This window comes from Ursus arctos, unplaced genomic scaffold (assembly GCF_023065955.2).
Source record: "Ursus arctos isolate Adak ecotype North America unplaced genomic scaffold, UrsArc2.0 scaffold_2, whole genome shotgun sequence".
NCBI classification, from domain to species: domain Eukaryota; kingdom Metazoa; phylum Chordata; class Mammalia; order Carnivora; family Ursidae; genus Ursus; species Ursus arctos.
This window is the reverse complement of record NW_026622874.1, coordinates 19,264,789-19,291,568: the sequence shown is the minus strand read 5'-3', so window position 1 is coordinate 19,291,568 and position 26,780 is coordinate 19,264,789. Positions and strand designations below refer to the sequence as shown.

Genomic DNA, 26,780 nt, shown 5'->3' with positions numbered 1-26,780 from the left:
TATTATTTCTCTTTTATTCCATTTATTATGTTCCAAAATTTCCTACTGGTATAATTTCCATTATGTCTGAATTGAATTCTTTTAGAGCAGGTCTACTGGCAACAAGTTCTTCCCTTAACTGAGGATGTTTTTATTTCATCTTCATTTCTGAAGGATATTTTCTGTGGACATAGAATTTTGGGTTGACAGTTTTTTCTCTAAGCACTTAATGTTTTTTCACTTCTTTCTAGCCTCCATGGTTTCAGATGAGAAATCTGCAGAATCCAGTCATTATTCCCCGATAAGCATGATCCTGCACTTTCATCTAATTCTTGTCTAAGTGATTTCATCCAGATTCATATTTTTAGATACTCTCTATACGCTCATGTCTGCAGCCCAGGATCTTCTCTGAGCTACAGATTTATATATCAAGGTGTTTAATTATCTCCTTCAGATTTACTTGTCTACAGTGGAACTTTTGATTTATATTGCTGTTGCTTTTGAGTGAATTACATGGCCGTCTGCCCATTTACTCAAGCCTGCAACTTGGCAGCCATTCTTTATTTTTACGCTGTCTCTTCTTATTTTATATCCAAGTAATCTGCAAGCCCTGTCAGTTCCATCTGTGAACCAGATTTTTAAGTTCTTCTACTTTTGTCTTCATGACACCATTCTTTTCCAAGCCAACCTGAGCTCGTTCCTGAAGTGCTGCATATTTACCTGTTTCTAATTTTGTTTCTTATCTAATCCATTTTTTTTTTCAGTAGCCAGAGTGGTATTTTACAAAATGGGAGTTGGAACATACGACTTTCCTCCTTGAAACTGTTCATGGGTTTCCATTGTACTTGGAAAAGAATCCTAAATCTTTATGGGCTTGGTCTGGCGGTCCGGATGGTCTCTCTTACTAACTTCTTTTCATGCTCCTCTTCTGACTTTCTAAATTACAGCCACACTTTTCATTTCCTCTGCATAGCAAGTAAGTTCTTTCCTGCTTTCAGGTTGTTGCACTTGCTACGTTATCCCTGCTTAGATTCCTCTTTTGCTTTTGGTATTTGCTTAAGTGTTCCCCCGCTCCTTTCCTCCCCTTTTCCTCCCCCTTCCTCCCCCTCTCTTCCCCCATTCCCCCCCCTCCTCCTTCTTCATATTTTATTTATTATTTGAGAGAGAGAATGAACAGGGGAGGGGCAAGGGAAGAGGAGCAGAGGGAGAGGGAGAAGCAGACTCCCTCTGAGGAGCCTGACATGGGGCTCGATCCCAGGACCCTGGGATCCTGACCTGAGCCAAAGGCAGACTCAGCCACCCAGCCCCTCACCTTCTTTAAAGTAGTGAAATTCCTCCCCTTCCCAACCTGTTATCCTAATCTCTTATGGACTTTATTTCTCGCCAAGCACCTGATATTTCTTGCCTAGTGAAGTGCCTTGCACATAGTAGCCACTCAAGAAATATTGGCTGAATGAATGAAACATTATGCAGATAAAAAGGGCCAAATGCAAAGGTAACAATGTTATTTTAATAATATAACAAATGGGGCTGTAGAAGTGGGTGATGTGCTGTTGTCTTTTTACTTATATTTAGTTCCATATTTTTTATAATGAGCATGTATCGCTTTTATAAACTGAAAACAGAATTTTAAAAATAAGAACATGTCTTTCTAGTAGTTTTATTGAGTTTAATCTTAGGTTTCATATATTATTTTTTGGTGGATTAGTTTTGCATGCATTCTTTTTCATTTTATTCTTTAAAATGTTTAAAAGCTATTAGATGGTTTAGATAGTTAAAAGCAGCATAGAATCACAAAAGTATTTTCTTTATATTATACTTTTGTAGTGTCTTAATTTTTCTTGTTTTCTGAGTTGTAACTTAATTATTGGTAATTTGAAGAGCACATTTACTGACTAAATAGTAAATTATATGATATGGAATATAGGTATGTACAGAATATGAATTATGGAGCTCCTTTCTGTTATATTTTAAAGATTGTCTAGGGAAAGAGAAATTCAGCCTGGTGTTTGAAACACTGAGTTGTTAATTGAGGTAACCATTAGTCATTTAACTCTTGTTTTTCCCATGATGTTAACAATACTGGCTTTATAAAAGGTTAATTTCATTGAAAGTATAAGCTTTGTTTTTTTAAGCTATTAATAATTACCTACATCAGAGACATTCTTTCTCTAAGGTTACATTATAATTTTGTTTCAACTTTAGGGAAGGCTGTTTCAGTCCTGGTATATTATAATTTTTATCCTGTTTCCTTTATCGACCTGAAACCTGGCACAGTGGCTAGTACATAGTAGGTGCTTATTAAATATTGATCAATGAGTGTTCTTAACTGTACAGTTAGAAACATTTTTTTTTAAAGATTTTATTTATTTATTTGAGAGAGAGTAACCAGAAGCAGGGACAAGAGGTGGAGGGAGAAGCAGAAGCAGACTCCCCACTGAGCAGGGAGCCTGATGTGGGATTCAGTCCCAGGACCCTGAGATCATGACCTGAGCCGAAGGTAGATGCTTAACCCACTAAGCCTCCCAGGTTCCCTGTTAGAAACATTCTTGTGTTATTTTTGTAGATAATACCACTAAATAATTTAGTGTCTTACTTACATATTTTACTAGTTTAATTCTCAACAAGGTACTCTCATCTTCAGATTTTTACAATTTATTTAACTTTGTTCCTGTATATTAATAAAGATTTGCTTTTAAAAGTTTTAACATACTGAAGTTTTCAATGCTGTCATGCCATGCTTTTCTTTTTAAAAATTTATTTAAGTAATCTGTACGCCCAACATGGGCTCAGACTCACCACCTGAAAGCAAGAATTGCACGCTCTTTTGGGGCACCTGGATGGCGCAGTCGGTTAAGCGTCAGACTCTTGGTTTCAGCTCAGGTCGTGTTCTGGGGGCCTTGATGTCACTCAGGGTCGTGAGATAAAGCCCTGTGTCCACCTCTGCGCTTGGCGTGGAGTCTGCTTGAGATTTCCTCTCCCTCTGCCCCTCCTGCTCATGCTCGCACGCTCTCTCTCTCTCACTCTCCAATGGATAAATAAATCTTAAAAAAAAAAAAAAAAGTCACGTGCTCCTCCAGCTGAGCCAGCCAGGCGCCCCTAAAATTTTTATTTTTTAAATTGAAGTATAATTGACACACAGTGTTGCATTAGTTTCAGGTGTATACACAGTGACTGAACAAGTTTATATGCTATGCTGTGCTCCCCACGAGTGTAGCTACGTCTGTCACCACACAGTGCTATCACAATGCCATTGACTGTATTCCCTACACTATACCTTTCATCCCTGTGACTTATTTATTCCATAACTGCAACCCTGTGTCGCCTGCTCCCCTTCACCCATTTTGCCCATCTCCCCGACCCTTCTTTCCTCTGACAACCATCAGTATTCTGTATTTATGGGTCTGTTTCTGCTTTTAGTTTGTTTATTCATTTGTTTTGTTTTTTTTTTTTTTTAGATTCTACATTTAAGTGAAATCATATGGTACTTGTCTTTCTCAGTCTGACTTATTTCACTTAGCATAATACCCTCTAGGTCTATCCATGTTGTCGTAGTCATGCCTTACTTTTTTTTCCATGCCGTATTTTTAACTGTATTAAGCTGTAGAGCCAAAACGGTAGTGAAGGCAGTTATTTCCTGGCTTCTGTGCTCATGAATCAGATTGTAACTGTTTCTTTGACTTTGGATTTGTGGTTACTTGAGCTAATTTAAGTGATGCAAAAGATGAGTCTCCTTTGGGCGTTTCCTCTTTTAAAAGTGTATTTGGTGTTTTATTGTAAACAGGTTTTCTCCAAGGAAACTTTTCTCTACAGGCTTCTGTCATCATCCATTTAGGAACAAAATCCCATCTATATGTACTGATCCCTACATATTTTATTATTTGTTACTCTTATGTGTGTTGGTTTTTATTTTACTTATTTTTTCAGAACATTCCCAGAGGTTCTTCTGAATAACCCTGTTCTGACTCAGCCTTGCTGATTACTAGACATTTTCCTTTAGGATACTCTCCACCCACTTTGGGACTTGTAAATGCTTACCCTCCTATTGGTTCCCTGTGGCCGCCGAGTACATGAGTAAACGCCACATGCATGTGGTATTGCTTGTTAGGGAGTGGAATTCTAAGACTTCCTCTACATAGAACAGTTTAACTTTTGTGCTTCTGGGCAGAGGAATGGTCCTTGGAACAGTCCTGCTTCCACCCAATAGTTATGGCAGAGATCAGGACGCGTCATCGCTTTGCTGCCTGTGTAGTGGTGAGGTCTCAGACACTGCTGTACCCAACTTGACAGGTATGGTTCAGAGGTGAAAGGTTGGGGGAGGGTAGATAATCACAGCAATCAAGTATGAATGGAGATTTTTAAAAAATTCTCTCTACTGTTACTGTCCTCATTGTTGGCCAGTGAAGTTTTATGTGCTTTGTTTCTGGTATTTCATAGTAGGATCTCAGTAAGTACTTACGGAAAGAAAGAATAAGTGAATAATATGTAATATTTTGTGGTGTTAAGATATATATGGTTTGACATGAAGACCTTAAGCTGTATTGAGAACTGCTGAATGATTTATCCAACTATCTTACATAGTTTTTAAAAGAGGTATTAAAAAGCAGTAGCTTCTTAGAGAATAAGCAATCAGATAAAGTAGAATTCTGGCAAGATAAGGATTTGTAAAATCTTGGAAATAAATGCCTCAACTGAAAATTTTTTATATTTATTTCTCCAGTTACTTACCTGACAAATTTCTAATTAAAATGATAAACGTTATTGAATGACTAATTGGTGAAGTGTTTTTTAATAAAATTAAACATTAAATTTAGGAATTATCTCTGAATTTGAGTCTGAGTCTTATTTTGGTGAGTCTTATTCTGGATTTTAACTTGTTTAATCCTGATAATTTACTTTGTACAAACTGCTATTTCTATGTTTTGCCTTGTTTTTATTGTCTTCTGCTAGTCTGTCAGAAAAAGTAACTAAATTACCTTTACTTAATAGTCATATTTCTGCTGTCTGGGTCCTTTGTTGCATAAGTGAAAATCAAGTCTTCTGTTGTCCCATCTTAAGCCCATGACCTACCTCAATAACAGCGATTAATGAAAGACTAACCCGCTAAGGCACCTGATATATAGTAGTCACTTCACATTGTTCAAAAAAAAAAAAAAAAAAACCACCCATTCCCAGCCTTCACACTTGCATTTGTGCGGGCACAGTACCTCTGAATCACCCAGCTGTGTCTGTTTTAAGCTGATGAAGAAAGTGGCATAGACTAGACCCACTGGGTAACACTGTGACATTTACTTGCCCTTCCTATAGGCTTTTTTTTTTTTCCTCTTTTTTTGGCCTTTATTCCTTAGCTTGTTCTCCTGCATTTAGTTCTTTAACTCTTTATGATTTAATACATGTTCATTCTTGGCCTCAGGAAAATGTTAGGATGTTTTTTGTCTTTGAAACATTTTCCCTTTTGTTTGGTGCTAGCGGATAGGATGGTGCTTAAGTGGATATCCTGTGCAGACGGATTGTACGGGAAATTGACCCTTAGTTCTATGAGAACAAAAGCGTGAGTGGGAAGAAAGAAGAAAGGAAGGAAATAAGATCTTTGACTTGACCAAAAAGATCATAGAAGCAGCGATGGGAAGAAGGGGAGTGGGGAATGAAAAGGATTGTTTTCCAAGTCGTGGTTCTTTTAGTACTTTGGCCTCAAAAATTACTTTTATCCTGTATTATTTTGTATATTTGAGAAATGTACAGTGTTGTTTGGCCTATATACATCTTTTTAAGTTTACATCAAATTGTGCTCTTTGCCTTTTTTCAAATAACATGGTTTTTAAGAAGCTAAACTTGCCTTTAACAAACCTCCTTTGAGCTTGATGGAGCTTGTCTCCAGTACAGATGAATCGCATGTTGTAGACATGTCCTTGCACGTTGACGGGCTGTCACTCCGTCATTGGTGTACAGTTCCTGCTCATCTAATTTAAATGCTTTCTCTTCTCTGAAATCTTCTCTGATCCAGAGTTTTGTTTTCTGTTCTGTTCTCTCATAGCAGTACAGCACGTGAGTGTAACAGTACACACGATTCATTTATTCAACAAATTTTTTTGAGAGGCTCTTATATACCTGCACTATTCTGGGTGGTTGGAATTTATCAGTGAACAAAGCAGGCAGAAATCCTTGTCCTTATAAAATTGATATTCTAGTTGGGGGGGTTAGAGTTAGATAATATACATGAATATAATAAGTATATTGTTTTGTTTGTGGTAATGAGAGCTATGGAGAGAAATAGGGAAGGAGACATGGGGGGAGGTGGGAGTGTTGTCAGGAATAGCCACATTTTAAAATAGGATAGTTAGAGAATGCTGTACCAAGAGGGTCGCATTTGAGTGAAGTGTCATGTGAATGTCTTGGGAAAGGAATGTTTTAGAAGAAATAGCCAGTACAAATGTCCTGAGGCAGGAGTGTGCCTGCCTTGTTCAAGTACTATCAGGGCGGCCAGCATCCAGAATGAGATAAACTAGGGGAGGGGTATAGGCAAGTATGGGCAAGACTGGTTGTGAAGAGCCTTGCAGGCTCTGGTAAGACTTTTGCTTTTTATTCTAAGGAAAAGCCATCAAAGAGTTTGCAGCGGCGGAGTAACACAATCTGACTTACGCTTTAAAAACTGGCTGGTGTGTTGAGAATAGAGAATAAGGCTAGAAGTGTGGAAATCAGCAGTGTGGTGAAACCCAGGAGAGAGATGATGGTGGTAACAGGGTAGTAGTGGTGGAGGGCGTGAGAAATGGATAGATTCTGGGTGTGTTTTTGAAGGCAGTGCCAGTAGGATTTCCTTACGGATTGGATGTAGTATGTGAGTGCAGAAAGGGAGCCCTGGGTGATTCCAAGGATTTTTCTTTTGTTCCCCTCCCCCCAGCTTTATTGATACAATTGACATATTGTGTAAGTTTAAGGTGTACGGTGTGTCGATTTGATACTTACATATTGCATAATGATTACCGCCACAGCATTAGCTAATACCTGCATCACATCGCATAGTTATTTCTTTTTTTGTGGTGAGAATATCTAATATCTACTCTCTTAGCAATTTTCAAGTAGATAATACAGTATTATTAACTATAATCACTGTGCTCTATGTTATATGCCCAGAACTTACTCATCTTACAGCTAGAAGTTTGTATTCAGACTTCAAGGTTTTTGACCTGAGCAGCTGAAAAGAGGAAATTGCCATTAACTGAGATGGGGAATTCTGGGGGAGAAGCAGATTTGGGGAAAGAATGGAGAGTGTTTTTTTCTAAGTCCAAATATTGTTAGTGATTTATAATCTTGATATTCTGAAGCTCAGAATGACGTATAGTAGATGTTCACTAAAATTATTAGTTTTGTAAGCCTTAAGTGTTCATATATTGGGTTTCACAAAGTATTTCACAACATGTATGGCATTTGCTGGTTTTGGCCTGCTAGGATTTAAGAGTTGGCTTCAATAACTTGCTTACTTATTGTTTCTAACTTCATCATTGATAGTACAGAAGTTCTTGTTACCCTTGATTTTTGTTCCTATTATAATCTCAAACAAGGGAGACTTCTATCCAAAAAGAAGAAAATGGACTTGAACTGTTTGATAATCATTAAACTGGGGGGGGGGAATAATCCCAAAACATTATAATGTTAACACCATCATTGGCAAGAAACATTAGTGAGGATCATGTGACACTCAGGATAGAATCTAATAAATATTACAAATATTCTCCATACTTTTTGGCAGTTCTTTTCATTTTAATAAAGGATTGGCATTTTTTAGCCCCATGGAAATTCTGAGTGGATACTTTCTCAAGCATAAAGAAAAACATAGTACATGTGACTTGTTTGAAAGATGTTTCATAGAATATGGTGTTTTATTTGTTTGGTAATCCTAATTGGTTATCTTAGTACATAATACAGCTGTTTCCATTCCTTGTAACTGCATTTAAAAAACAAGGAGCAATACATCTGATTCACATTAACTTTTCAGGGCATCTTGGCATACCTTCAGATTTGTCACAATATTCTTAATGTGAAACAAAATTTGATTAGCTCTGAAAGTGTAAAGATACATTCCTTTTAAGAGGAGGAAGGAATTTGATGAAGTGAATTCTAAAACTATTAGGAAAATTACGATCCAACCTACTACAGGAATTTCTATAGACCGTTATGAAGCCATTTTTAAAACATTGATTAATGCTGTTTTAAGATTAAAATTCTTCTATTTCCAATCACTTATATTTTTGTATACTTTGGTCATTCAGTCAACAGTTATTGAACATGTACTATGCAACGCTTGCTAAAAAAAAAAAAAAGAGTTCTCATGCTAAAGGAGTACATTGTAAAGTTTGGGAAATAAACATCAATTGAGGATATTGTAAAGATAAAGATAAATATAGAGGGTACAAATGCAGCAAGTGTATACAGGGAGTAGGGAGCACGTGAGGCTTCCTAGGGGAGGGTACGTTGGAGCTCAGTGTTATAAAATGAGGAGAAGTGAGCCAGTCAAAAGAAGGGTGGGATGAGATCACATTCCATCTAGCCAGGAATGTGTGAACAAAGGCACAAAAAAGCAGGAAGCATCACAGTGTGTGTGAAAGTTTAGAATTTGAAGTTTGGAGTGGGGGGAAAGGTAAACTGGAGAAGTAGGTAGAGACCTGATCATAAAAGACCTTGAAGGCCATTAAAGAGATTTTAGCTTGATGGTGAACTATTAAAGAATCTTAAGAAGAGTGACCTGGTCAAATTTTTGTTTTAAATAGATCACTTTGCCAGCTGTGTGGAGGATGGCTTTGAGGGAGACAAGACTGGAGGCAGTAGTCCAGGTGAGAGATGGTGGGGATCTGATCTGAGGCATTGGCAGTAGAGATGGAGAGGAGGGGAGTGGGTTTGAAAAGAAAACCACAGATTCAGGGGTTTTTCTCCTTCAGATATAATAAAGTCAATTTTAAATTAAAAATGAGTGGAGGGAGGAGAGATGATAGAAAAGTGTTGTTACGTCACAACAGGTAGTTGGAGAGTGGCAGACAGCCACTAGAAACAGTTCCCGTGATCAAGAAAATCACTACTGGACGCATAGTGTATTTTTTGTGTAAGTGACCTGGACTGCAGGAAGCAGGTGATCTTTATAGGGGTCCCCTGTTTGTGTAGCGTGACTAAATTTAGGAACCCATAAAGCCTTGAGGAAAAAACCAGGTCTTACAAGGCTTCGTCCACTACACGTAGTAGATACTCAAATGGCTATTGTTGGTGATATTTTCTAGAGCCTTCAATTAAGTTCTCAAAATATTTACAATATTTTGTACCACCTAGGAAAAGAAAATAAGATAAAAACTTTTTAAAACAATTAACAGTTGGAAGCTATTACATTATAGACAGTGCTTAGTAATACCAAGGTATTTTGGAGTGCCAAGAATATTTGTATTAAGCCAAAACATTTTTCTGTTGTTTAACAGATGATTTTACTGTTGTTTTTTTTTCTGGAAGCATTGTTTCTATAATTTTTCTATATGTAAATGGAGGATCTGGATTTATGCAATATGTACATGTTTCTTAAAGTCTCTGTTACCTTTTTCACAACTGTTTTATGTGGAGAGAATCAGGGAAGCAGGGTAGTTTGGGAGGATTTCTAAAACAGAACTTAAAACCACGACCACCAGTAAAACGAATTGCCATTTTTTTGAGTTTTGGGTTTGGTTTTTTTTTCCATTTTGAGAAAACTGCTTTTCTATTTCTGATTTTGGTGAGTGCATGTAAATCACAGCTAAATGCTCATTTTGTGATCTCCTCTCTGTCTTGTTACATTTTCAACAAGTAGATTTCTGTCGTGCTTAGGAGATAGTGCCATTTGCTCATTCTTCATGGCTCCATATTATACAGTCTTTTCCACCGTGGAGCCATCAGTACATACGTGCCAGCAGCTAAAATACCATGTACTGAATTCAAGTGAATTTTTAACTGTTGAACTTACTGTGAATTCCTTTCTCTGTTTATGTCTTTCAGAAGCTTTACACCGCCCCTATGGTTGTGATGTTGAACCCCAGGCACTGAACGAAGCCATCAGGTGGAGCTCCAAGGAGAACTTACTTGGAGCCACTGAGAGTGACCCTAATCTCTTTGTTGCACTTTATGATTTTGTAGCCAGTGGTGATAACACACTCAGCATCACTAAAGGTGAGCTTCACTTTTCAGTTTTCATTAGTGGTTAAGAAATAAAAGGGTCTACTCTAGATTCTGCCTCTGACTAAAATTAGGTGATTTGGGCCCAGATACTTTGGGGCTCATCATCTTGGTTTTGTTTTGTTTTTGTTTTTTAAAAAAACCTATGTATGGGATAATGTCAGTTTGTCTCCTTTATAGGGCTTATTAAGGGTAAGAGATTAAGTACTTTAGAAAAAGCACCCCACGGTATATACATGAACTTTTCTCATTCTCAGTTTTCAGTACTCCCTTGATACGCCAGCATTCATCTTATGTGACAGTAAGGTCTACTGTACATCTCTTCTAATGGAGCTGTGGCTAAGATGAGTCATGTTGCCAGAGCCGGGTACTACTCAGTGTTGTCCCTGGGCTGACTGCCTGTCTGAGAACAGTTCGTACCAGTCCTCATTGTTGAAATTAAGACCTTGTTCCCAATATGTAAACCAACCAAATCACTAGGTATACTGCTTATTATTTAGTTCAGCGGACATTTTTCCTTTTTTTGGAGCAAGACTTCCAACAAGAAGAAGGTAGTCGAGTGATTTCATATTCCAGCACGAGTGCCATGTCTCCTTGTGGACCTGCTTTGAGTAGCATGGCCGAGACAAATCTCTGATCTGTATTTAAATGGGTCAGTGAAAGGAGTAATAAGAAGGGTTTCTATTGTAGTAATACTCTCAAGGGAGTAGTAGTTTTTTGTTTTTTGGTTTTTTTTTTTAAGATTTTATTTATTTGACAGAGAGAGAGAGACAGCCAGTGAGAGAGGGAACACAAGCAGGGGAAGTGGGAGAGGGAGAAGCAGGCTCTCAGCGGAGAAGCCCCATGTGGGGCTCGATCCCAGAACGCCGGGCTCATGCCCTGAGCCGAAAGCAGACGCTTAACGACTGAGCCACCCAGGCGCCCCAAGGGAGTAGTAGTTTATTTCAGTAGAGAATATTCTTTTTAAAGGGAGGACTAAGAACATGACCAAGTAAATCCATTATTAGTTTTTTTTTTTTTTTTTTTTTTTTTTTTTTTTTTTTTTAACGAAGACAGAAAATGTGGAACTTTTATGAGAAAGGGCGCCTGGCTGGCTCAGTCGGTAGAGTGTGTGACTCTTGATCTTGGGGTCATGAGTTTGAGCCCCTCATTGGGTGTAGAAATTACTTTGAAAAAAAAAATGATGAAAGAAGGAAAGAAGCATGGAACATTGTTATTGTGTCCTTGAATTGGATTGCTAATCTGCCTAAGCTTGTTTTTTTGAACCTATGAAAGCCTCCTGCTGGGAAAAAATATATTTCAGGATAATTTTTAACTTAAATGAAATTGTAATTTAAATGTAATTTAAATGTTGGTCACACATATGCCTTCTATTTGTAAGGTTCAGAATGAGATACTAAATGGGAGTGAATATACCAAATTGATATGCCTCCATTCAGGGCATATCTTAAAAAAATTTTTTTTTACAAATTTTTATACGCATCTATTTTTTAAATCCAGCCACATTAATCAAGAGCAGAAACCTCTAACTCAAACTGGGGTATAGACGTGTTCCAGAGTGGATGTGAGGCACATACGTATACCTGTGCCAGGAAGTTTCAAGGTTGTGGACAAAGTAACACGTGTGATCTCCTAGTATCAAGTTACTTGAAGACTTTGGGTAGTTTTGGGGGGGGTGATGGTGATAATATGTGTATGTGTGTGAGGTTTATGCATTGGGGGAAAGTTTTGTACAAAGTTTTAGGATAAAACAAAGGATTTCAAAGAATTTTATACTGTGTAGTAGTCTTTTTGGGCTACAACACACTCTTACCTTTATTGATACTTCAGTGGAGAAGTTTGTGAAGCAGTGACTCAGAACATTCTTTCCTAGATACACTTTTCATGTCACTGTTTTCCAAGATAGCTCCGTCACCAAGGAAACACCGATAAAGACAGCCTGTTGATGCCTCAGTTAGCAGTTACAGCAACTGCTAGTGTGCAGCTCACGGGCTGGGATTCTTGTTCTCTCATGGCGAGCAGTGATTTGTCTTAAAACCCGTGAAATGCCACGTCTTTCAACAGGTTCTTACTGATATAATGCCATGCTAAAGCTATTTTATTACTTTAAAGGACAAGAAGATTTATTTGAAAAATAAAGGTACTTATTTTAGTTCCTTCTTTGAAGATTGTTTTTTGCTTGAATTAAACAGAGTTCTCCCAACATTCCTCTGTCAGTAGGGCCGATGTGTACATCCTCATTAGTCATACCCTTGTCAATTTCCATGGTATTCACGACTTCCAGAGTAGGAAATTCTCCTCCTCGCTTCCAGAAGAGAGGAAAACAAACAAAGACCTAGGGGTTTTTGACCGTATCCTACTTATGATGACCTGCCATTACCAGTTATTTGTAAGGATGTGACAACGATAGACTTGATGTTTATTTTTTCTCATTCTTGTTTGGTACAATAGAGAAAAGCTACAGAGGAACAAGTTTTATTTAGCTTTTCTAGTAGCACTGAGGTTTTTGTTTTTGTTTTCCTGCAGATATGGCTGGGGAGTATTTATCTGCGCATTGGTGCATTTCCACAACCACACCACACACACTGCTATCTATCCATCCATACATATTTTATGAGTACACACTCCTAGGTTTTTTGTCGTTGAATGCCTCACATCCAGGTGTCAGTGGTGAGATAGTGGGAGCCGATAAAGTCATCCTATGGTAAACATTTCTGTGGGTTGCTGGAAAAGTTTGATGACTGCCAGAATAATTTTGAACTTTTCCTCAGTGGCCTTTGCCTGGTAACTAGTGGGCCATGTGCTTTTAATTGGTTTGGTTTTCTTCTGCTGACACTGAGAAGTAGGTGTGAACTCTGTAGGAAGGCATGCAGCTCTCAGAGATAGGGGCCTAAGGCCTTATAGTGTTTCTTTAGGTTGTTAGTTATTACTAATGATATCTCTCACCTTTCCTGTTTTGTCTGAGTTGCAGGTTTAGGGGCAAAATGTGTATTAGAGAGTTTAAAGTTGGTGTTCACAACTTTAACAGAGAAATCAAGGACATTGACGTTGATAGCAAGCAGAGACATTCTGAGTAACTTGTCTTGGGTTCCAGCTTCAGTGTCAGCTTCCCTTCCCACACACTAATTTTAGAGGAATGAATAGGACTGACTCATATTCATGGGGAATGGGAGGGAAGTTGGGAAACTCTAACTGTTAAAACTTGAGTCCTAGAATGTGCTTTGGGAGTTCTACCTGCCCACCCCCCGAGCAGTTTTCTTTCTGAAAACATTGCTGAAAGCCCTGTGGTCTTGTGCGTCTATTTTGTTTTGTTTTCTTGTTTATTTTTTTGTTTTTGACATAAATGATTTTGTTGCCTGGGTGCCAACTGAAATTTAGAAGTAACTTTGTATTTCTCATTTCTTATCCCTAATTCTTGATTGTTACTCACATTGAACCATATATAAGATACTGTTATGAGAAAAAATGAATTTTTTTTGAGGGGTGAGACTGTGTCATTTTCCAGAATAACCTGTCTTTTTTTTTTTTTTTTTTTTTAGCTGAAGTATAGTTGACACACAATACTACATTACTTTCAGGTACACAGCATAGCGATTTATTCTATACGACCTTATGCTGTGCTCACCACAAGTGTAACTACCTTTTGTCACCACACAATGCTATTATAATACCATCAACTATATTCCCTGTGCTGTACCTTTTATCCTGGTGATTTATTCATTCTCTAAAGGGGTTTAAGCCGGTATCTCCTTCTCCCCTTAACCCATTTTGCCCGTTGCCCTACCCTCTCCCCTCTGGCAACCATCGCTGTGTTCTCTGTATTTATGGGCCTGTAACTTTTCTATCTTTGTATGCCACCGTACTATACCACACATGGGAGTTTCCTAAAGACATTTTTTTAGTTGGTGTAAAAACCATTAGTAAATGCCAGAAGGTTATTTCTAACTATGCTGCTTCTGTTTAAGCTACAAGCTAAAGAGATCAATCAGGATATGATGAGCAGCCTGGTTTGTTTTCATTATTATTATTATTATTTTAAGATTTTATTTATTTATTTGACAGAGACAGCCAGCGAGAGAGAGAACACAAGCAGGGGGAGTGGGAGAGGAAGGAGGAGCCTGATGTGGGGCTGGATCCCAGAACGCCAGGATCACGCCCTGAGCCGAAGGCAGACGCTTAACGACTGTGCCACCCAGGCGCCCCTGTTTTCATTATTAAAAAAAAAATGTTGGCATAAGAGTTCCTGATTGATTTTTCACTAAGTTCTGAGTTTGACAATATCTGCTGCTGCTTGAGATAAAGTCCTGACTTCTCTTCTCTTCTCTTCTCTTCTCTTCTCTTCTCTTCTCTTCTCTGATGATTTCATGGCTAGGTGAAAAGCTACGAGTCCTTGGTTATAACCAGAATGGCGAGTGGAGTGAAGTTCGCTCCAAGAATGGACAAGGTTGGGTGCCAAGCAACTACATCACCCCAGTGAACAGCTTGGAAAAACATTCCTGGTACCACGGACCCGTGTCGCGCAGTGCAGCCGAGTATCTACTCAGCAGTCTCATCAATGGCAGTTTCCTAGTGCGAGAAAGCGAGAGCAGCCCCGGGCAGCTGTCCATCTCGCTCAGGTACGAGGGGCGCGTGTATCACTACAGGATCAACAGCACCACAGATGGCAAGGTAAGACTGGCCAGCACTGCTGGCTGTTCTTGAGAAAAAATACCAGAATGACGAATATAGTTTTTATGTCAGACATGAAATGAAATAATCGCTGATGTGAATTTGGGCTGTTTGGCATGTTAAAGCTTACTCTTTTCAAGAGTATGGTAATGGAAATTAAAACCAGTATTACGTTAATAGTTAGATTTAAAGGTGAATGAAAGAAACTGCTGTATAAGTTAGCGGTTCTAATCATCATCAGTATACAGATATATATAGGTACATCCCATATGTTGTATAGATTGACAAATTAAGCCTTGGATCTTTGAACATTAATCTCGACCAGAAAGTTCACAGAGTAAGAATTTGGGCTTCTGAGACTGGGATTGATGAGTAACGTATGTTACTATAAATGGGTCAACCGGGCATTTAGCAATGTACATGTTGGAAAGACCAGCCATTATAGGGTGGTTGTGTTAGACTGGAGCTGTTTACTTCATAAACTGTGAGGCACAGGTTTATGTCCATTCCGTTGAAAGGTAAATTTACATTGAGTCACCTGTTCTTTCTGTCTGTGTGATATGCATAGTAGGGGAAACCACAGGCTTTGCTAAGAGCAAGCAGACCTGGTTTGCTGTGTAATTCCACCATTTCTACTTGTTAACTTTGTGACCTTACATAAGCCTCAATTTCTCATCCCACTTTATTGGCTCATCATGAGGGTTAAATGAAATAATTTCCTTAAAGCATAATGGCTGGTACAAAGTAGGAAATAATTATTCTCTTTCTCTTTTGCATCACCCTACAGACATATTGTGTCCTGATGAAACCACATAGAGACAGATAGGTGATAATGTAAGAGAGACCTAGCAGCTCTGCTTGAGTGCATATGTGTACAGAAGACATGCACAGAATGTTCGTAGTCGCATTATTTGTAATAGCCCCAAACTAGAAACACTTAATTGTCTAACAGAATGAATTAATAAGTTGTGGTATATTCATAAAATAGAATCTCATACAGCAACAAAAACATGACTGTGGTACTGCTGTATACACTCTGAGGAAAATCTGTGGCCCACCCAGTTGCCTGCTTTTCTAAATAAAATTTTATTGGAACACAGCCACACCTGCTTGTTTCTGTATTGTCTGTGGCTGCTTTCTCATCCTTACAGCAGCTTTGAGTAGTTATGATGGAGGCACTATGGCCACAAGCCTAAAACATTTATTTTCTGGCCCTCTGCAGAAAACTGTGTTGACCCATGTCGTGGGTGAGTCTCACACATGTAAAGCCGAGTGACAGGGGTTAGTGATTGTCAGGGGCTGGGCATGAGAGGAGTGGGAATGGCTGCTGATGGAAATGCTCTGGAGTTACATAGTGGTGATGGTTGGACAAGTTTGTGAATGTATTAAAGCCACTGAATTGTATACTTGAAAATGGTGGATATTACGGCATGTGACTTATATCGCAATAAAGAAAAGGAGTGAAAGAAAGGCGCAACAGTGCATATTGTATGATTCCATTTGTGTAAGTTCGGAAGCAGGCAAAGCTCACATAAAGTGTCAGAAGTCAGGATAGTGGTTGTCTTTGAGGGAGTGAATGGCTTAGCTGGCAGGGTGCTGGTAGTGTTGTAATTTTTGGTGTGGGAGAGGTTTATGTGGGTGAGTTCACCTGATAAAAGTCATCAGTTCTGCATGTATTATGTATTCTTCTGTATACAACACAAGTTTCTTTTTTAAAAAACAATAAACAAGCTAGCTCCCTTGAAAGATAGGGTTTGAAGACTGCTCAGCTCTTATACTTTAATTACTTGTCACAAATTAACTGTTTTGTTAACAATCCTGAAATAAAATTGTGGCTCTTTTTTTAACGGCCTACATATTCAAAAGCATATCCTAATTAAGTAAAAATTATAAGATCCTTAAATACTCTCTTCCTACCAAGAAAATGGAAACCAGTGGTTCTCAAGTTATGTTCTGTGCATGATTCTGAGGTGGTATTTCATGGACTTTCAGCATCTCTGCCTCTGTCTTATGGATTTGGGTCTCACAGTCTTGTTGCTTCAAAATATTTGAAAACCAGTGATCTTGATGATCCAGAAAGATAGCTTGGAAGCCCCCCTGAGCTTCTTTAGGCAGCCTGGGAAGAGTGGTGTAAAGAGGATGAAACTGAAGTTCTGTGTTTCCCCTTCCTCTCTTCATTTAATTCTTTCATTTACTCGGTAAGATAACCTCCTATCTTCATATCTTCAGACCAGTGAAATAATGGGCTTTGAAAAAGGTTTTCTGACCTCTTTTCAAGTTGCTTGAGCTTTTGTCCTGCCTTTCTCACCAGGTGTACGTCACTGCCGAGAGCCGTTTTAGCACCCTGGCGGAGCTCGTGCACCATCACTCCACGGTGGCTGATGGGCTGGTGACAACGTTACACTACCCAGCACCGAAGTGTAATAAGCCCACAGTCTATGGTGTGTCCCCCATCCATGACAAATGGGAAATGGAACGAACGGATATTACCATGAAGCACAAACTTGGGGGTGGTCAGTATGGGGAAGTGTATGTTGGCGTCTGGAAGAAATACAGCCTTACGGTTGCTGTGAAAACATTGAAGGTGGGTTGCTTAGAATTACAGTTTCCAGGCTTTTTTTTTCTTTTGTGCCGAATCACTTGGAAACATGAGTGTGCCCTTCTTTAACTTTGGAACACTTGCCACCCACTGGTGCCAAGCACGTCAGCAAATTGCTGATTAACCTGAGTGCCATTGCTGCCAGTGCAGGGGCAGATCACTCACTGCGGCGCAGCGAAACCCACATGTTGGGAAGGTTGGTCTCTGGAGGCTATTGTTGTAGGTCTTAGTGGAAGGTTAGAGCCGATTCTAAGTTATAAAAGCAAAACAAGCTGTTTTGCTTCCTGGGAATGACCCCTGCTGGATGGCATTGTTCATGCAGTGCTCAGGAATCGTGGGCTCTCTCTTCTGTTTTTGAGCTCTCTGCCTCGTGCTCCCCCTGTCTCTCTGAGAGTAGATCACTTCTTGTCCCTAAGAGTCACAGAAATAATCTTCCTGATGCCGCTGTCTTCTCTAAGTATCCTAGTATCCAGTTACAGAGTTGTCACTCATTCCATTCTCTGAAGATCTCCCGTATGCCTCCAGAGCTCCGGCGTATCACGCCTGAGGGCTGCGCTTTGGCTGTGAGTGTGATCAGTTCTGGTCAGCAAGCATTTATTAAGCATATTTTGAGTGTGAGATAATATGCATGGCTTTGCAAACATGTATTGTTCCTTAAGGAATTTGTTAGGTAGACAAATGTGTAAATAGCTAACTCTTCTGTCTCATTTTTTGAAGGCTGAGCTATCTAGGGAGGTCAACTGAGAACTGACTTATCCATCCAGGTCTCCCAGGCCTCAGTTGTGATGGGATATGATGGCTGATTTTTACTTGCCCTGCTAATTTTCGCTCCAGCTTCAAATATTGGATAAATTTAGGGATACTTTTCTTTTTTAATTGGATGTCTCTGGAGCATATTATTAAGTTCTGATAAAATTTCTTTAAGTAATCTGCTAAAATATTCAAAAGATAACTCCTTTTAAAGCTGTAGTTTTAGGATTGTGGGTTGACTCAAATGATTAAAATGGGGGTTTCTCCCCTGTTCTGTTTTGTTTGGTTTTTGTTTTTCTTATTTTTCCCCCTTTCCAGGAAGATACCATGGAAGTGGAAGAGTTCCTGAAGGAAGCTGCAGTGATGAAGGAAATCAAGCATCCTAATCTGGTCCAACTATTAGGTGAGGAAGCTTGCCTGAACCTGGGTTTCCTCAGAGGTCCTTGTCTCCCCACCTTCCTACTTCCAGTTGCTGCTCCTGTTTCACCACAGTGGAAGGTGCAGGTGCAAATCTACTTCAGTAAATGGTTGTCGTCTTCATCAGTAGGCTGTCTCTTTAAAAACTACCCTGGAGTGGGGTCCCTGGCTGGCTCAGTCAGTGGAACATCTGACTCTTAATCTTGGGGTTGTACATACATAAAGTAATTCAAAAAAATTTAATAAAAATTGCCCAGGAAACAGTGGCCTGGATTGATTATAATATACAAAACTGCCCAGCTTAAGGTAATTGCCCCAGATTCAAAGTTCAGGATTACTCAGAACAATACCAGACCAAACTTTGTCACAAAATATTTTTACAAAATAAAGAGACATTAAACAAAGAACTGTTGAAAAGAAGCAGAGTACAAATTGTGCCCACACCCATTGGTTTATCTTGTGAAGGAAGCAGCAAGTGCTATCCTGTGGTAGAATGGTTTCTCGCCTGTTCAGGTCACAAAGAAAATAGTGACTGAACTCTCGGCCCTTTTTAAAGGAGGGCCAGCTTCTTTGGCTGTTCGCTTTGAGCCAAACTGTCCCAAAGGAAATAGTTTCTTATTGATTCTTTATAAGGAGTCTGCCATGTATCAGTGAAATCCTAGACTATGGAAACGATCTTTTTACAAAGCATGATACAGACTGGGCTCACATGGTCTTCTGCCTGTACACAATTGCTGTGACTTTTGGATAAACATTGTTAGTGTGCAGGTGAGGGTGGGAATCACAGGCATATATAGAATTCAAGACATTTTGGTCTTTTGGACCCCATATAGAATGAATGCTTTTGCCCAAACAGGCAAATACTCAGATGCACGTGGATTTCCAAAGAATGATGTAATGGAAGCCAAGACTCCCTTATCAACCACCTTCATCTTAACTTTGCTGTGTTATTTTAGGAGAACATGGTAGCGAGAAGGGAAAAGATTACTGCTGAGCTAGACTTTAAAATGTATCTGTTATTCTTGCTGAAGTGGTTGGGAATATTCGGAAATATACGAATAAAACAAGCTCTGTTCAACTCTTAGGTGTGTGTACTTTGGAGCCACCATTTTACATTGTGACTGAGTACATGCCATATGGCAACTTGCTTGATTATCTCCGGGAATGCAGCCGAGAAGAGGTGACTGCAGTTGTCCTGCTGTACATGGCCACTCAGATCTCTTCTGCAATGGAGTATCTAGAGAAGAAGAATTTCATCCATAGGTGTGTAAAGCCTGATTATTGCCTGTGATTAACCGTGAAGCTACCTTGCTTGATGTGCAAATAAAGAAAAGAATGTGAGAACCTTACCGGAAATTTCCAGATGACTCAGAAAGGCAATTTTTTCTTTCTTAGGGCCCGCCCACTATAATGTCATTTCCAACTTATAAACCTACTGTATTTTGGTTAAACTGTTAATGGGCCTTTGCTAATTCTCAAAACAGAATGCTCTTTATTTTGCCCAGGACCATTTCCAAGAGGCTTTTGCTCTAATGGCTTAATTTTAAAAATCGCTTTCTGTCTTAGTACAGAATTTAAAGTAAAGCCTTGTGGAAAAGCCATCTTTTGCTCACCTCTGAAACCTTTCCCAGTGTACTTGTAAATAGGAACCCATTTTCTGAAGTCTGCTTTATTCTAGTGTCAGATAACTGCCTCTTGATGACGACTCTACAAGTGACATGTAATTAGTGGTTTTCTACCACTACCACCATGTTAGCAGCTGTCTTCAAATACTGCTCTGTTTGTAGCGTGAAGAACCAGGAAGAGAGTGTTCATGGCCATTTTCCTCACCATCTGAATGGAATCACATTAGGGTTCTCTTTTCCACAGAGATCTTGCAGCCCGTAACTGCCTAGTGGGAGAAAACCATGTGGTCAAAGTGGCTGATTTTGGCTTAAGTAGATTGATGACTGGAGACACCTATACTGCTCATGCTGGAGCCAAATTTCCTATTAAATGGACAGCACCAGAGAGTCTTGCCTACAATACCTTCTCAATTAAATCTGACGTCTGGGGTAAGGTCGGAAGGGACTTTTTCTGTGTCTGTCATTTTGTTTTTAATGTTCTTAATTCTTCAGAGCTTCTCACTTATGGAATCAATAAACTCTGCCTTGACCCCCGTCCTTCATCAGTCAGTCAGCAAGAATTTATTAAATACCTACTATCTGCCAAGCATTGTGTTGGGCAGTTAGCATAGAAAGAACACTAAAGAAGAAAGTGAAGGGAAAAAAAAAGTCCCCGCTTTTAAGACCTCATAGTCTAGATCTTGGATTGCATTGGAATTTTACTGGTCCTCTCTCTGTAAAGCTCCCTGTTTTCCATATTAGGTTTTAGTGCTCATTTCCTGAGTATTGTGACACAGCGTAGCCTCTTCTTTTCAAGGAAGTCACAATGGAATTGCACCTAGAGTTTGTCCTTGTAACTAACTTATCTTGTTTCTGTTGCCCTGGAAAGCAGTCTGATTTAGCAGAAGCTCATGGACTGAACAAGTTTAGAAATTTGGGTTGTAGGCCAACAGAAATAGTTGTACGATGCTAAGTCACTTTTTACCAGAAATCTCAAACTCAGAAATAATGTGTGACAAAATCAAGCAAATTTTCTTTGCTAGTATGATTTTTTTTTTCTGATTTTAAAGGAGTCTATTTCTGTTTTACTCCTTTAACATTAGTTGATCTAAAAACTGGAACTCATTAAATAGATCATAGATTGTTCTAAGAGTAGTTTGGTTCTTTCCCAGACTTTATATGGTCATTATTTATTCTCCCTCACTTCAATAAAAGAAATCTAAATAAAAATTGGGAAATTTATGGGGCACCTGGGTAGCTCGGTTGAGCACTGGACTCTTGGTTTTGGCTTGGGTTGTGATCTTGGTGTCTCGGTGATGTGGGCTCGCGCTCACTGGGGAGTCTGCTTGGGATTCTCTCTCCCCATCCTGCACCTCCCTTGCCCCTCCCCTCCCTGCTCATGTGCCGTGTGCTCATGCGTGCTCTTTCCCTCAAATAAAAAATCTTAAAAAAAAAAAAAAAGGGACATTTATAGAAAACAGTCTTGAGGTTATACCTGAAGCGTTTTGAGGCAGATATCTTAGAAGGACAAGTTCAGCTTTAAGAATTAGAATGCTATAAGAATTAGAAGAGTATACTGATGTTGTAACAGTGTGAATGTTTCCAAAATTTGAAAGTTACCTGATAGTATAAAATAGATAACAAATCAGAGAAGAAACATTCAGCTTTTTTTTAATCCCTTATGCAGCTTTCGGAGTACTGTTGTGGGAAATTGCTACATATGGAATGTCACCGTATCCAGGTATTGACCTGTCTCAGGTGTATGATCTACTGGAAAAAGGATATCGAATGGAACAACCTGAAGGATGCCCCCCTAAGGTTTATGAACTTATGAGAGCATGTGAGTGTTTTCTTTTGTATTTTAATTTTGAAGTGTTAAGTCAGTGATTCGGGATGAGTAGCGAAATAAGAAAACGTTTTCCTCTCAGTGTTAGATTGAATCCAGCCTCCTGCTGTATAAAGAGTTGGTTAGGGTGCCTGGGTGGCTCAGTCAGTTAAGCATCTGCCTTCAGCTCAGGTCATGATCTCGGGGTCCTGGGATCAAGCCCCCTATCAGGCTCCCTGCTCAGCAGGGAGTCTGCTTCTCCCTCTGCCTCTGTCCTTCCTTCTCCTCCCCCTGGCTCATGCTCTCTCTCTCTCTCAAATAAATAAATAAAATCTTAAAAAAAAAATGTTGGTCATTGATCAGTTGGTATATATGATAATCCATCGAGTCTTAATTGGAATCCTAACAACAGTTGTCCATGGCGCGTATATTGACTACATTTCCCCAAACCACTTGCATAATAAGAATAATAAGAAATTGGGTTTAGAGTTTGGGTAGGGAAAGGCTGCTTTCAACCAGATAAAAATGATTGCTAAAGACTGGAGAATACCTGAAAGTAACCTCTCATGAATAAACATAAGCATTTGACTTGTTACAGATGAGAAAGCTGGACGGTGAGTAGGGAATTAAATTGCATTGTTTAAGCATACGTCTTGCTGTTTTCCTTACTGTCCTGTTTTTGTCAAAGTGAACTCTGAGTTCCTCCTTTCTGATATCCTATTATATTTCTGAACATGACAGCTGATTATAAAGTTAGAATGAGTTTGAACACAGGTCTCAATTCTTTCATTTTTTCAGTAGAAAACAACTTTCCATTTTATAAACCATCTCCCTACCCCTCTTTATCCCTGTAGTAGAAAGACTAGAAGCTGAGGCTCCATAGGAGGACAAGCTAGGAAGTGGGTTTACTGTGCCTCTGAGTGTGGCCGTGAGAAGCAGCTGCCTCACTCTGGCTGTGAACACGCCTCAGCCGACTCACTTGCGGGTGTGCCACTGGATACTTACTTTCCGAAAGGAGCTTTCAGTATCTCCTTCTTTTGTTACATAGGCTGGAAGTGGAGCCCTGCCGACAGGCCCTCTTTTGCTGAAACACATCAGGCTTTTGAAACCATGTTCCATGACTCCAGCATTTCTGAAGGTGGGCATCTGGCGGTTTACTGGTGGGGGCCAGGTCTGGGTGGTGGCAGAGGTGATAATAACATTTCAAAAATGACAGGCTCCTCTAGTTTGGGACTCTATTTCAGGATGCTCAATTAATTCTTGGCCTTTATTATTCTTGTTTTGCCCCCCCCCCCTTTTTTTGCTATTTTTAAATGTGTCTCTGTCTCAAACTCATTTCTAACATTGAAATTGTATTTTAATTAGGAATTCAGTCTTTTCATAAAGAGAAGTTTGTTAGTTCTTAAACCACCAACACTTAACCATATATGGAAGGGAAGAAAAAATGAGTATGAAGAATATTCCACCTCCCTGAACCATACCTACAAAGAGTCAAATCATAAAAGCAATATCCAGAAATTTCGTTTCTGGAAATAGATCTTAAGGAAATAATTAAGGGTATGAATAAAGATTTAGCTACAAAGATGTTACATCAGCGTGTAGCTTTTAATACTGAAAAATGAACAGTTTAAGAATCCAGTGGGCTGCTAATTATTACATTCATATAATTGAATATTTAAAATGATGGTCTTAAATATATTGACATGGAAAGTAGTTTTAAAATGAGCATGCTAAGCTATGAACAGTGAGAAAGACCCTTTTCGTATCTGAAAAACGAGTGTATGGGCACATACAGGCGGCTTCCGACGCCGGTATCGCAGCGCCTCTACGGTTACATGCTGAAGTCAGACAGTACACTTGATACATAGACAAGCTATTCCTAGAGAGCTAAAAACAGAATTCTTAGTTATGTGTGCTGATTGGATTCTTCAGTATAGCTCCAGAATTTCACACATATTTTTCAGATTTTTCTTCTCCCTCATAATTGAGCATTGAGCTTATGACTTAAGTTCAGGTTTTAAAATATAAGAAGAGGAAATCACGGGCGCCTGGGTGGCTCAGTTGTTAAGCGTCTGCCTTCGGCTCAGGTCCTGATCCCAGGGTCCTGGGATTGAGACTCTCATCAGGCTCCCTGCTCGGTGGGAAGCGTGCTTCTCCGTCTCATACTCCTCTTGCTTGTGTTCCCTCTCTCGCTGTCTCTGTCAAATAAATAAATAAAATCTAAAAAAAAAAAAAAAAAAACAAAAAACAAAAAAAAAAAACAGGCACATTGAGTTTTGTTGTCTTCCATTAGCGATTTATCATTTCAGATAAGAAGAAAGGGAGAAGTACAACATTGAAGTTGAATGAAAAGTGTTTTCTTCCTAGTCCTTTGCTAGCTGAAACTTGTGCTCATCACCCTTTGGGCCACATCGAGCCGCTGCCTGTCACGTCCCTCTTCTTCTCTCTTGTGCTTGACTTCGCGTGGAGTTCAAGTGCTAGAAGTCATGGGCTCCATTTCTTTGGTGCTTCTGTGTCAGCTTCTAACTTTGGTTGAATCCTTAGTTAAATATTTGTTTCTCTTGAAAATGTTCTATCTTTTTAGAAAATCAGCCTTTATCAATTTTCAGAGGTAACTGCAATTCAAATTGCTAAACAAGAAATTTGAAATTATTTAACCCACATTTTATTAAGCATTTAATCTGGGGTAAGCACTTTACTGAAGACACAGTGATAAGACACAGTTCTTACCTTAAAAAGATGTGTTTATTGGTTAGTTGTAAGTGGAAGAAACCTAACTCAAGCTTTCTAAAACAATAAAAGGAGGATTTATTGGCTCATAACCAAACCCTAGTTTGGTTCAGAGTCAGTAGAAGCCACAGATGCAAGTAGCTTCGGGACTTCCTTCTCCCACAGCCACTCCCACCCAATATCTCTTTACTTTTGCCTCTACGTTGATCTCATCCTCAGAATCTTCCAAGAGGCACGGGGCACAGTTGCTGGCCTCCTTGAGGTCAGATCTTCATAGTGTTTGTCTGTCTCCCAGCTGCTGTGTAGAGCAACCTAGGAAAGGAGTCTCGCTGGCATGGCTTGGGTTATATGCTGTGTACCCATTCTTGTGGGGGAGTCGATTTTTTAAATAACCACGATATTTCACAATTTAATTGATCTCACTTGCTTCATTTTTGTGCAGGAATGAATAGCAAAGTATGTCTTTGCCCCAGTAAAAGCCACACAGCGTGTTCAGAAGGGTGAATGAACACTTTCTCAGGAGACTCATTTGCTTCATTTGCATGAAATGAAATGTATTTACCCTCCTTCTTGGTGTAAGGTGCAACCTAAAAATAAAAATAACTCCAGAAATCTGTTGGCTCTGTTCAGCATCTGAACAAGCACTCAGTAAACAAGGCTAGCCAAATGATATGAAAGCCTATGAAACCATGCTTAACATGACTCATCATCAGAGAGGTCCAAACTAGAGCAGTGAGATGCCACTATGTACCAACACCAGAAGGGCTACAATCACGCGACCCGGAAAACCCGGTATTATCAAACTCTGGCAAACATGCAGAGTAACCAGAACTTTTATACAGTGCTAATGGGAGTATAGATTGGTACAGCCATTTTGGGAGACAGTTTGGCAGGACCCAGCAAAGCTGAATTATGTGCACCCTGTAACCTGCCAGTCCTGCTCTTAGGTACCCAGCAGACATACGTACGATTCTGAGGCAAAAGACAGAGTAGCCGGGTGTTCCTAGTGGCATATTCACAGCAGCCCAGAGCTAGAAATAACCTAATATCCATCAAAAGTGGAATGGATTAATTTTGGTAGATTCACACGTTTGAACGATACACCAGGAGAGAAAGCCCCTGCCCCGTGCAGCGGCGTGGGTGAATCTGCAGTTACAGTGTGGAGCCAAAGAAGCCAGACATAAAAGAGTCCGTACTGTGTGATTCCATTATATATTTTAGTGCTCTTTTCTCCAGTTTCTTCTCAGTTGTATATCTTTTCTGAAAAGAAAACCTTTTCTGTGTCATGAAATTGTTTCCCATCGGTCCTCTTGTCTTCCTCTCAGAGGTGGCTGAAGAGCTTGGGAGAGCTGCCTCCTCGTCCTCGGTGGTTCCATACCTGCCCCGACTGCCTATACTTCCTTCCAAGACGCGGACGCTGAAGAAACAGGTGGAGAACAAGGAGAACATTGAAGGGGCACAGGACGCCACAGAAAATTCGGCTTCTAGTTCGGCACCAGGTATGGGTCTCGAGGGGGGTAGAATGAAGTGGTCTCATTTTAAGAACCTTGGGGTATGACGCTTCATCTGCCCCTTGCTGTCCGTCTTCCCTGAGGAGAGCATGGCTGGCGCTGAGGCAGCTCCTGCTTTTGTGCTCGGCTCCGAGGTGCCGGCCTTAGTCTGATCGCTCCGTCTGCCACACAGCTCGGCCTCCCGCTCTCTCTCTCCTCAGCTCCCGAATCCCAGACTCTTACTGTCTTTACAGTTCTGGCAGAAACTGCTTCTTTGAGCCTGATAGATGAGGCCAGGGTGTGCTATGGTTTTTACAGAAAAGACAGATGCCGAGGTGAAAACCAGCGGTTGTTTCTTCGCATTTACATCCCGTGTTGTATTTGGAATACTCATCAGTGTGAAATGATAACGTATTTATTAGTTTCCTCTGAGTCCTGCTAATACCTGACATTTAAGAGATCCTGACAAAGCTTACAATGAAGCCTTAGTAACTCAAGTGTAATGGCGGCACTGTTTGTCTTTCACATTACTGATT

General features: G+C 39.7%; 1 protein-coding gene across 6 annotated transcripts in view; it reads left to right on the top strand.

Annotated features, from left to right (window-relative positions):
• ABL2 (ABL proto-oncogene 2, non-receptor tyrosine kinase) overlaps positions 1-26,780 on the top strand; it is a 107,739-nt gene that overhangs the window by 71,231 nt on the left and 9,728 nt on the right. For 2 of the 6 annotated variants that reach the window (XM_026509270.4, XM_026509267.4), the window contains exons 2-11: positions 8,745-8,807; positions 9,985-10,155; positions 14,534-14,829; positions 17,141-17,413; positions 18,497-18,581; positions 19,681-19,858; positions 20,465-20,649; positions 21,887-22,039; positions 23,073-23,162; positions 26,080-26,253. In XM_026509270.4, the coding sequence (XP_026365055.1) occupies positions 8,745-8,807; positions 9,985-10,155; positions 14,534-14,829; positions 17,141-17,413; positions 18,497-18,581; positions 19,681-19,858; positions 20,465-20,649; positions 21,887-22,039; positions 23,073-23,162; positions 26,080-26,253 (1,668 nt within the window). Of the gene's footprint in view, positions 1-3,553; positions 4,270-8,744; positions 8,808-9,984; positions 10,156-14,533; positions 14,830-17,140; positions 17,414-18,496; positions 18,582-19,680; positions 19,859-20,464; positions 20,650-21,886; positions 22,040-23,072; positions 23,163-26,079; positions 26,254-26,780 lie in introns of those variants that run through there. The other 4 variants (XM_026509272.4, XM_026509269.4, XM_026509268.4 and 1 more) reach the window with 3 other exon arrangements.